The 12714-nt window shown below is 44.9% G+C and overlaps 1 protein-coding gene across 1 annotated transcript in view; it reads left to right on the top strand.

The window, feature by feature from the left end:
• LOC149445758 (uncharacterized) overlaps positions 1-11990 on the top strand; it is a 30190-nt gene extending 18200 nt beyond the window's left edge. The window contains exon 2 of the mRNA XM_089653406.1: positions 11679-11990. Coding sequence (XP_089509532.1) covers positions 11679-11686 — 8 coding nt within the window. The 3' untranslated portion in view covers positions 11687-11990. The remainder of the gene's footprint in view (positions 1-11678) is intronic.
• Positions 11991-12714: the final 724 nt, after the last annotated feature.

Genomic DNA, 12714 nt, shown 5'->3' with positions numbered 1-12714 from the left:
AAATTTTCTAAACGTTTTATTTTTCTATCACATAGGGACAAAAGATCCCTATGTGATGCATTTTTGGTGACAGGTTCTCTTTAATGAGACATTAGGGTCTAAAAAATCCCTGATGTCTCACCTGCGCTTCAATGAAAATAATAGAGTGCAGACTGCACTTAATTAGTTTCTTCACCAGCCATACTGGCTGGTGAAAGTGACATTTTATATGTCGCTTCTGTGTCATTTACAGGAAGGGGAGATCAACAAGCATTCTGTTAGGACTTGGGTCTGAGACTGCGACTTCTGTGATGTCCGACTGTGGCTCTTCTTGCTGTGCTACCCGAGATGTTGGACAGGTTCCTGATCCTATGGACAACCTTGCCTTGCAACTTGTTTCTGGGGAACCTTGCACTCCTTTCTCTACCCACGGACTTCCTGATTTAAGCCATATCCCTGCACTTTCCATTAGCCAGATTGTTGTGCTCTTCTCCAGCCCGTATGTTGCTCCTTTCACTACTGTTGTCTTCTGTATCTTCACTAACACTCGTTACTGACCTTGGCTTGTATATCAACTTCACTTCTGCTTGATCCCAAACTGAAACCATTCATTATCGACCTTTGGCTTATTGCTCGACTTCGCTTCCACTTAATCCCAACCCTAAACCACTTGTTACTGACCATTGGCTTGTTTACTGACTAGCTTTCTGCTTGATCCCTACCTGCTACATCTGCTACCAGACTCCGGCTTAATCACCTCCTGGTGGGGTGATTCTGAGGAGCACGAGCTTGCACTAGCATGCAGCAAATACTATCTCCACAATCACACGTATATTAAAATTAAGGGAAACCCTACTGGAAAATTTAAAAAACAACATCAGAATTTAGTTATGGGGATATGGGGAGTGGGAATCCTAGATGAGAAGGAAGCAAAATATCTTATTCCTTCCAAATGTAAAATCCCAGTGTTCTATTATCTGCCAAAAATCCATAGGAGTTTAAATCAACCTCCTGGGAGACCCATTGTCAATGGGATAGGGTCCATACATTCCCGGATTGGAGAGTATATAGATTTATTTTTGCAGCCTTTTGTAAAACAAATGCCTGCCTATTTGAAGGATGGACAGGATATCACTGAATTGATTGAGAATATAGAGGTCACACAGAATACCATACTAGTTACTATTGATGTAAATTCATTATATACTAGCATCAGACATGAAGAGGGTATTGGAGCAGCTAAATGGGCTGTAAAGAATACACTGAGATCCACAGGAGGCAGAGGAAATTCATCATTCAATTACTAGAGTTCGGCATGCTTAACAATTATTTCTGGTATGCAGGAGATTTTTGTCCAGAAAAAGCGTGGCAATGGGCGCAAAATTTGCACCTAGCCTAGCAAATATTTTCATGGTGAGATGGGAACATGAAGAAATTGTTGGGAAGGTATGAAAAGGGTTAAGAACATGGAAGAGATTTATAGATGATATCCTGGTGATATGGAGCCACTACAGGTTTTTTTTTAAAACACATAGAAAATAATCCACACGGATTGGGTTTTTCCCAGACTATAAATGTTGAATCAGTAAATTTTCTAGATTTATGTATTTTTAAAGATAATGAGAGATTATATACAAAAACATACTTTAAGGAGACAGATAGGAATGAATACACTCCTACCTCCAGTTGTCACCATCCACAATGGATTCAAGGGATACCGAAGGGGTAGTTTAGTTGCATAAGGAGAAATTGTTCGAGGGTTACGGATTATATTGATCAATCTGAACTGATTAATCACTTGCCTACCAGGCACTTATACCCCTTTCTTTACCAGGCCAATTTTCAGCTTTCAGTGCTGTCGCACTTTGATTGACAATTTCGCGGTCATGCAAGATTGTACCCATCTGAAATTTTTATAATTTTTTTCTCACAAATAGAGCTTTCTTTTGGTGGTATTTAATCGCCAAAAGCAAAAGCTATAAACAAAAAAATTGCAAAAATTAAAAAAAAAAAGTTTCTTTGTTTCTATTATAAAATTTTTCAAACAGGTAATTTTTCTCCTTCACTGATGTGCGTTGATGAGGCAGCACTGATGGGCACTGATAGGCGGCACTGATGGGCACTGATAGGCAGCACTGAAGGGCACTGATAGGCAGCACTGATAGGCAGCACTAATGAGGTGTCACGGATAGGTGGCACTGATAGGCGACACTAGTGATGGGTACTGATAGACAGCACTGATAGGTGGCACTGACTGGCGGCACTGACTGGTGCCACTGACTGGCAGCAATGCTGGGCTGCACTGATGGGCACTAGTGGGCACAGGTGGGTGGCACTGGTGGGCACAGGTGGGTGGGCACAGGTAGGTGGCACTTCTGGGCACACTTGTGTGACACTGCTGGGTGGCACAGGTGGGTGCACTGCTGGTCACAGGTGGATGCACTGCTGGGCACCGGTGGGCGGAGCTAGTAGGCACACTGCTGGGCACAGGTGGGCGGAGTTAGTGGGCGCACTGCTGGGCACAGGTGGGCAGAACTTGTGGGTGGCACTGCTGGGCACCGATCATCAGGGCATTGATCATCAGTGCCCTGCTGATCGGTGCCAATCCCTGCTCTAACAACTGCCGGTTCTCGGCAGTACTTTCCTCACGATCTGACAGCGTGAGGAAAGTGCAGCCGAGAACCGGCAATTGCATTTCCCGGTGATCAGCGTGTCATTGGACACGGCTGATCACGTGGTAAAAGGCCGCTGTGATTGGCCTTTTACCACATCACGTGATCAGCTGTGTCCGTAGGACGTAGCGATCACGGAGATCGCCGGGTGCGCCCCCAGGGGCGTGCAGGAGAGCGCGTTCTGGGAGGACATCATATGACGCCCACCGAGAACTGGCCGGCCGCAGTGCAGCCGTCATTCAGCTATCTGCGGTCGGCAAATAGTTAAACAAAGGTTTGTACAAAAAGGGTATGATGCAGGTAGATTGGAAAACCTGAGATTTGAAATCAGTAAAGAATACATGGGAAACAGAAAGATAAAAACACTAAAAGAAATGAGACCTAAAAAAGAAGATAAGAAGCTGGAATTTGCTTTTATTTCCAATATGGAGATGGAGAGGATGATGTGTAAGTATTGGCCTATATTAAAAAGGGATAACATTTTGGGCCCATTGTTACTGTCAGGGATCGTCCCCTCGCCGACGCACATCTATGCGCTGGGGCCGGATCCCTGTCAGCCATGGCGGTGTGCGTTCTAATGTGCAGGAGCGTGCGGTTAGGCCAGGGGTGGGCAAACTTTTTGACTTGAGGGCCGCAATGGGTTCATATATTGGACCCGGGGGCCGGACCAAGAGTAGATGAATGATGTGTATGTGTCATCCATAGTAAGTATAGTAATATTCCCCCATAGTAAGCATAGTAATTAATCCCCCATAGTAATTAATCCCCCATATAGTAATTAATCCCCCATATAGTAATTCATCCCCCATAGTAATTCATCCCCCATATAGTAATTCATCCCCCATAGTAATTCATCCCCCATATAGTAATTCGTCCCCCATATAGTAATTCGTCCCCCATATAGTAATTCGTCCCCCATATAGTAATTCGTCCCCCATAGTAATTCATCCCCCCTATAGTAATTCATCCCCCATAGTAATTCATCCCCCATAGTAATTCATCCCCCATAGTAATTCATCCCCCATATAGTAATTCATCCCCCACATAGTAATTCATCCCCCATATTAATTCATCCCCCATATAGTAATTCATCCCCCATATAGTAAGTCCCCCATATAGTAATTAATTCCCCATATAGTAAGTCCTCCATATAGTAATTCATTCCCCATATAGTAAGTCCCCCATATAGTAATTCATTCCCCATATAGTAAGTCCTCCATATAGTAATTCATTCCCCATATAGTAAGTCCTCCATATAGTAATTCATCCCCCATATAGTAAGTCCTCCATATAGTAATTCATTCCCCATATAGTAAGTCCCCCATATAGTAATTCATTCCCCATATAGTAAGTCCCCCATATAGTAATTCATTCCCCATATAGTAAGTCCTCCATATAGTAATTCATTCCCCATATAGTAAGTCCCCCATATAGTAATTCATTCCCCATATAGTAAGTCCTCCATATAGTAATTCATTCCCCATATAGTAAGTCCCCCATATAGTAATTCATTCCCCATATAGTAAGTCCTCCATATAGTAATTAATTCCCCATATAGTAAGTCCCCCATATAGTAATTCATTCCTCATATAGTAAGTCCTCCATATAGTAATTCATTCCCCATATAGTAATTCATCCCCCATATAGTAAGTCCCCCCCCTGTGTCAATTCACTTACCTTTGGTCCGCGCGTTCCTCTCGTATTCCCGCGCCGTTCTGGTCTTCAGGGAGGACTGTGAGAGGAGTTCGTCACGCTGCCCCGCCTACATCCTGACAGCTGCAGAGTCCTGACGTCCGAGAGGAGGGAGGGGGGCGGCCATCCGAGAGGGGGGGCGGCCATCCGAGAGGAGAGGAGGGGAGGGGAGAGGAGGAGAGGAGGGAGGGGAGAGGAGGAGAGGAGGGAGGGGAGCGGGCGCCCGGCACACAGGAGAGCCGCATCTAAATTTGTAAAGAGCCGCGGCTTGCCGACCACTGGCCTTGCGGGAGCCTAGCTCCGCGGGCCGGATTAAAAGGTCCGCCGGGCCGTATACGGCCCGCGGGCCGTAGTTTGCCCATTGCTGGGTTAGGCGCATGGGCACCGGCGTGCACGTCATCGCAAGGCGAGTTATTTAAATCGCCAACACACTTTAGCCTATGCCTTCTGGTCTACAACGTCCTGTACTCCATAACCTGATTATGTTGCTGTATCTGATCTGACCCTGACTAAGAAAGAACTCCGCTTGCACTGACCTGGCTTATCCTTGACTATCCGCTTGCCTGCTCCCTTGTACCTGATCTGCTTGGTCCTACCTGGCCTGTATCCTGGTTACCGCCATACCTACCTGCTGCTGCACCTACGTTCCTGCATCCGCACTTGGCCTGTATCCTGGTTGCCGCCATACCTACCTACTGCTGCACCTAAGTTCCTGCATCCACACCTGGCCTGTATCCTGGTTGCTGCCATACCTACCTGCTGCTGCACCTACGTTCCTGCAACCGCACCTGGCCTGTATCCTGGTTGCCGCCATACCTACCTGCTGCTGCACCTATGCTCCTGCACCCGCACCTGGCCTGCTCCTGGGTCATCACCTGCCTATAGTCATCTCAAGACCCACCAGGCACTCAAACCACTCCTGGCTTGGTGCCCTCTGTCCTCACTATCAGGGGCTCCAAGCGGGCGTAGTAAGAGGATGCCCTCCTTTCCACGTCAGGCTCCCCAACCAGGTACGTGACAGTACCAGAAGGCCATGTCGGAGCCTGAGAGAGGGGCCTCTCCTCTAGAAGAAATCTGTCAGCACATTGCGGCACTGACACAAGCCGTCAAGGGCCTGCAAGAGGGATATAACCGATTTGAAAATCATTTTCAGACCCTACTTTCTGCCAGCGCCACAGCGACATCTGCTCCAACTGTCGCTTCAGGAGCTATGATGAACCCTGCAGTGATGCTGCTGCCCCCAGAGCCAAGGGTCCCCACACCCGAAAGGTTTTCTGGTGATCGCAACAAATTCAGGGCATTACGCAACGCATGTGAACTGTATTTTGCATTACAACCTCGCACCTTTTCATTAGAGGCAACCAATGTGGGGTTCGTGATATCATTCCTCCAGGGAGAACCACAAGCATGGGCTCACCATCTGCTGGAAAAGGAAGACGTCAAGTTAGTTTCCTTAAATCGCTTCTTTGAGGCTATGGCTCAGCTCTATGATGATCCCCAGCAATCTGCATCAGCAGAAGCAGCTCTCCATTCCCTTCAGCAGGGCAGCTGAGGACTATGTGACGGAGTTTAGGCGCTGGAGCGCCGATACCAATTGGAACGATGCTGCCCTACGCTATCAGTTCCGTTTAGGCCTTGCTGAACCCCTTAAAGATGAGCTAGCCCATGTAGGGGTACCAAACACGCTGGAAGAACTCATTAATCTTGCTATCCAGATTGACCACCGGCTTAGGGAACGAAGACTGGAAAGGTCTGCCAGCCAAGTCTGCCCTATGTGGATGCTATCCAGGGCACCATCTCCAGCAAACATGGTACCAACTAATCCTACCACACCCAGTGTTGAAGAATCCGAACAAATGCAAATAGGGTTGCTACGAACCTCACTTACTCCGGAAGAACGCCAACGCAGCCGACAGGGTAACCTGTGCCTCTATTATTGAGAACCCAGCCATTATGTACGAAATTGTCCCGCAAAGCTGCGGAAGTCTCTGACTACCCTGCCTGCTAAACTACCATCTGCAACCATCAACCCTGCTCACAATGCCATTTCTGTCTTATTCCAGCTTCTGGGAAGAACCCTGCCAGTGTCTGCTATCATTGGCCTGCAGCTGCTTTATTGACTCAGCTTTCGCCCTGCAACATCAGATACCCTTAAAAGCCAAAACGCAGAGACTGACAGTATACTTGGCTGACAGATCCAACATTAAATCTGGGGCAGTCACCTAGGAGACCATTCTGCTACCCACTGTAATACCTCCATCTGGCCACAAGGAACTACTATGCCTGGATGTTATTGCATCACTACTGTTTCCAGTTATCTTGGGAATCCCATGGTTACAGGCCCACAACCCCAGCGTGAATTGGGTATCTGGTGAAGTGGACTTTAAATCGGCCTACTGCCACAAGCATTGCTTACCTTAACTTCCTGCTCAATCTGTGCCCCTACTGTGTATGGACATTGATGATGAGGTATGCCAAATCGTTCCTGCAGCCTACCATGACTTCCTCAATGTTTTTAGTAAATGTGGTGCAGACACCCTTCCACCCCACAGACCCTACGACTGCCTAATTTAACTGCTACCCGGGGCCGAAATTCCCTTTGGTCGGATCTTCCCACTTTCAGAGCGTGGGTTGGAGGCACTGAAAGACTACATTGATGATAATCTAAACAAGGAGTTCATCCACCCCTCCACCTCCCCAGCAAGAGCAAGTATCTTCTTTGTAGAAAAAAAAGATCATTCCCTCCGCCCATGTGTAGACTACAGCAAGTTGAACAATATTACGGTTAAAAACAGATATCCCCTGCCATGCCATTAGTCCCAGAATTATTCCAAAGACTCAGGTCCGCAACTGTAATTACCAAGTTGGACTTAAGAGGGGCATACAATCTCGTACGAATCCGGGAGGGAGATGAGTGGAAGACAGTCGTCTGTATCAGATTTGGGCAGTTTGAGTACCTAGTCATGCTCTTTGAACTATGTAATGCCCCTGCAACCTTTCAGCACCTGGTAAATGACATTTTCAGAGACTTCTTAGATAATTTTGTGATAGTCTACCTGGATGACATTCTGATTTTTTCCACATCTATTGAACTTCACCGAGGACATGTGCAGAAGGTCCTTGGTCGCCTCAGACTACACAGACTATATGCAAAGCCTGAAAAATGCGAGTTTGAACGCCAGAGCATTCAATTCCTAGGATTAATTATATCCACTGAAGGCTTTAGGATGGATTCCCAGAAAGTCTCTGCCATCCTGAAATGGCCTGCACCATCTTAAAAAAAGGAATACAACGTTTCATAGGTTTCGCAAACTGACCAAACAAGGGGTCTGAATCTGTTGGACACCAGAAGCTCAAAGCGCTTTTGACTCATTAAACAGACTATTTACTTCAGCACCCATACTAAACCATCCAGATCCAGCACTACCCTTTGTGGTAGAGGTAGATGCCTCAGAGAATGCTGTTGGGGCTGTCCTATCACAGCGGCAAGGCCTGAAACTCTTACTTCATCCAGTTGCCTTTTTTTCCCGTAAGCTATCCCTTGCGGAGAGAAACTATGATGTAGGGGATCGAAAATTACTTTCCATCAAGTCAGCCTTGGAGGAAAGGAGGTACCTTTTAGAGGGAGCAGCACACCCCATTTTGATCTATACCGATCACAAGAATCTGGAGTACCTGAATACTGCGAGATGTCTAAAACCCCGACAAGCTAGGTGGGCACTTTTTTTCACCAGGTTTATATTTCACATTACCTACAGACCAGTCTCTAAGAATATCAAGCCCGATGCCCTGTCTAGGATGTTCAATGATCCTAAGGATCCTCCTACCCCTGATATGGTGCTCTCAGCAGGCAACTTCTGTCTTTTACAAACAGACATTTTTTTACAAATTCAGCAGGCATCTTTAGGGGCTCCTTCCCCACCAGGAGTAACTCTATACATTAGAGAAGGTTTACTCTGGTCAGGAGACAAGATCTTTGCACCAGAAAGTATCCGATTGGTAATTTTGGGGCTATATCATGACCATCCCCTGGCAGGACATTTTGGGGTCCACAAGACTTTAGACCTAGTGCTGCCCCTGTTCTGATGGCCTGATTGGGAGAAGGACTGCAAGGCTTATGTAAATTCCTGCCCCACATGTATATGTAACAAGGGCAACAGAAGCAAGACCTGGGGATTACTGAGGCCCCTACCAGTCCCTGTTCGACCTTGGGAAATTATCTCAATGGATTTCATTGTAGAACTGCCACCATCAGAGGGATGTTCGGCCATTTTTGTTGTAGTGGATCATTTTTCTAAAATGGCCCATTTTATTGCCATGAAGGGAGTACCTTCTGCAGCTGAGACTGCCCAAATCTTCATAAGAGAGGTGGTGAGGCTCCATGGTGTTCCAGGGAACATTGTCTTGGATCGAGGGGTACAATTCACTTCAAAATTCTGGAAAGCACTCTGTGAGAAGCTGAAAATGGGACTCTCTCTTCCACTTATCACCCTCAGACCAACAGGCAAACGGAAAGAACCAACCAGACCTTGGTACAATACATTGGCTGTTTTACGTAATTTTCCCAAGATGACTGGGTATCACTTTTACCCTTGGCCGAGTTTGTATATAGTAATTCAAAACACTCGGCCACGAAACAGTCCCCCTTTTTCTCTAATTATGGATTTCATCCTGTGTTTCTATACAATATAGTGCCTGAATCATCAATTCCAGCGGTCCAAAACACTTTTGAATTCCTTCAGCAAAACAACAAGGTTCTACAGGAGAAAATCACAAAAGTTCAACGGGACAATAAAAGATTCTTTGACAGGAAAAGGAAGGGGGACCTGGTCCTGGAACCTGGTGAGGAAGTATGGTCGTCAACAGCCAATTTAAAATTCACTTATCCCTCAAAGAAGCTAGGTCCCAAGTTCATTTGACCCTTCCCAGTAAAAAGAAAGATTAATGACGTAGCATACGAGCTTACATTATCGGAATCACTAAGGATTCACCCGGTATTCCACGTATCACTGCTCAAAACCTCTGTCTCTAACCCTTTTCCTGGCCAGGAATTGGGGCCACCTGAGCCACTGATCGTCAATGGCGAAGAGGAATATGAGGTAGAGACAATTATTGACTGTAGAAAGAGGAGGAACCAGCTCCAATATTTAATTAAATGGAAACAATATGGATCTGAAGACAATTCATGGGAATTGGAATCCAACATCCACAGTAAAGACTTAATCTTGGCAATCAGACACAGGCATCCAGAGAAAATGGCCCAGTTGGGCATCTGGAGGCTGCCCTTGGGGGGGGGGGCACTGTCAGGGATCGTCCCCTCGCCGATGCAAATCTATGCGCCTGCGCTGGATCCCTGTCAGCTGTGGCAGTGCTCATGGGAGCGTGCGGTTACACGCATGCGTACTGGCGTGCACGTCATCGCAAGGCTGGCTATTTAAATCACCAACACACTTTAGCCTATGCCTTCTGGTCTACAACATCCTGTACTCCATAACCTGATTCTGTTGCCTGTATCTAATCTGACCCTGACTAAGAAAGAACTCCGCTTGCACCGACCTGGCTTATCCCTGATTATCCGCTTGCCTGCTCCCTTGTACCTGATCTGCCCGGCTTGTCTGACGCTGCTGCATCTACATTCCTGTATCCGTACCTGGCCTGTATCCTGGTTACCGCCATACCTACCTGCTGCTGAAACTACGTTCCTGCATCTGCACCTGGCCTGTATCCTGGTTGCCCCTATACCTACCTGCTGCTGCACTTACACTCCTGCACCCGCACCTGGCCTGCACCTGGAGGTCTTCCGAGTCATCACCTGCCTACAGTCATCTCAAGACCCACCAGGCACTCATGCCACTCCTGGCTTGGTGCCCTCTGTCCCCACTATCAGGGGCTCTGAGCTGGAGTAGTAAGAGGACACCATCCTCTCCCCGTCAGGCTCCCCAACCAGGTACGTGACAGTTACCAAATAAACCTGGGTTTATATATTGAAAGGCATCGAATCTACAGACCAAGCTGGTTAAAAATATAATTTCCCCTCCAAGGAAAAATCCAATTAAGATGTTTGATCTCAAAGGGTTTTTCCCATGTAAAAAGTGTAATATTTGTAAAACAACAGGGATGAAAACTAGGAAAATAGAGAGCTTTATGTCACAGGTTACGACAAAAGAATTTAAGATTTATTAGTTCATAACATGCACTACCCCTTATGTGACCTATTTATTGGAAACTTCATGTAAACTTCAATATGTAAGCAGAACGACTAGGTCACTGTATAAAAGACTCAAAGAACATGTCTCTAATATAAAGAAGGGAAGAAGGACCATAATTTGTCCAGGCATTTTAGAGACGTCCACAAATGTGATCCAACACAATAACGATTTTGTGGAATAGATAAAGTGGAGGGACACTGGAGAGGAAGTAACAAAATTACAGAAATCTCTAGAAATGAAATGTTTTGGATTTTCCAAATGGACACTTTGAAACCTAAAGGTCTGAATGTTGATCTGGACCTTTATTGTTTTATTTCAGACACATAAATAGTTTTATTATATATTATATTAAATAGGGATTTAAGTCTAAATTTTATAGTTGTCCACGTCCCATCTCCCATACCCAGCTCTGGGATATTATCATACTGGTGGAGTGTAATGGTAATTACTATTTATATTCTAGATGGGCTTTTAGCTCAGTACAGAGATACCGTTTGGATGACGAGTTCTATTAGTTTCTAGTCTATTTTAGAATAGATATTTAGGGGATTAGGAGTAGTTGCCTTTCCTCTGGATTTTAGGTATTTTAGATGAACTTTTGGTATTTTAATACATGGTAATTGGGTTTTATTATAACTGTGTCTAGGTACCTTATTTGTATTTTTAAACTCATTAATTTTTAACCAAAATTGTATAGTTTTATATAGGGGTAAAATATTCCAATTTATTTGTCCACTAATAGATTTACGAGGTATAATATGCTATGGGGATTATTTATAGGATTAATTTGCATATAGTGTTCTGGATATTGTATATTAATAACAATTAATTAATTTATTTATATTTATTTATGAGATAGTTGGGAGATTTTTTTTTAATTATGTATTTATTATTATTCATCTATTTATCCAATATTTATTTGAATAGTGGATGGATAGTGCATATACAATTTAGATGGCGTTGCATGTAATATTATGCATTGCTGCTATTGTATGTAAGAAGTATATATGTGCTGGTATAGAGTGTTATGCCAGTTATGCCCCCCTGATATGTTTATAGAGCATTATACATACTTGCATTTATATACTGGCCCATTTGAGTTGGTGGTTTTCATTTATTTTATCAGTGGCCTAATACCCTATTTCAAGATGGCGCTATCGGTCTGTGCTAAGGGGAGGAGTAAGAGTATATAAGTGGCCGCCGGTCTGATGTACACACCCTTTGTGAAGAGGTCGGAAGTGACGAAACACATCAAGGACTTGACGACGGACATAGACATAGACCGGAAGTTGCAGAGTGGCCAACTTGATTGAGGTTTATTCACTGATTGCTGTTTTTTCTGAGGATTCATGTTCCCCACAATGGAGGATAATGCGTTTTACTACTGTTTTAATTGTAAGCATAACTTTAATAAACCAGACCCTTTTTCTAAGACTTACTACACTATAAGGATCTTGTTTTTTAACCCATGTCGTGATGCCATATGGAGATTGAACAGGGCAAGGATTATCAGATGAGGAGAGCCATTATACTTGTGGAAGTGTTTAGTCCGGTAAGGTGCATGGTGTGTAAGGTGACGGGGAGTGGATTCACATTACACTAATGCCGTGAAAAATAAGGGGAGCACTTTTTGGTATCCCAAAGGATATTGCATTATTATATGTTTTTTGTCGGAGGTAATACCGATGGGAAACAAGGACGGCGTGGAGCACCAGTTTTTGTGGATTATTATGAGATTGAAAGTCGTTTACAAGTTTTGATAGGGTAAGGGTGTTTAATATAAGTAGTAATAAAGTGCAGCGCTAGAAAAATAGATGAGATTATAGTCCCAAAAAAGGTTCAATATAGAGCAATATTGTGAATCGTGCCAGTGAGCGTATCTTTATCTTGTGATGATCCGTGTAAATGATAAAGTTATGCGCTTACCAGAAGCGCATAGGTAATGCGCATTGATACCTCAAATTGGTGAGGTATGCGTCTGGGACATCCGTCTCCCATAGGGCAGCTCCGCAGTGGTTGGTGTCTGCTCCAGAGGTCTCCTATATGGGTCAGCGGGGTCAAGCCACCTGGTTACAGGAATTCCCCCCCTCTGGATGTTGAAGAGCTTCCCAGGTTCTGCATACTCAAAAGGCTCCGTGTCAGGAGCCATAGAAAATGCTCAT

This window comes from Staurois parvus, unplaced genomic scaffold (assembly GCF_062004578.1).
Source record: "Staurois parvus isolate SC_StPar_1 unplaced genomic scaffold, SC_StPar_1.0 ptg000711l, whole genome shotgun sequence".
NCBI lineage: Eukaryota > Metazoa > Chordata > Amphibia > Anura > Ranidae > Staurois > Staurois parvus.
This window is presented reverse-complemented; position numbering and strand designations above follow the sequence as displayed.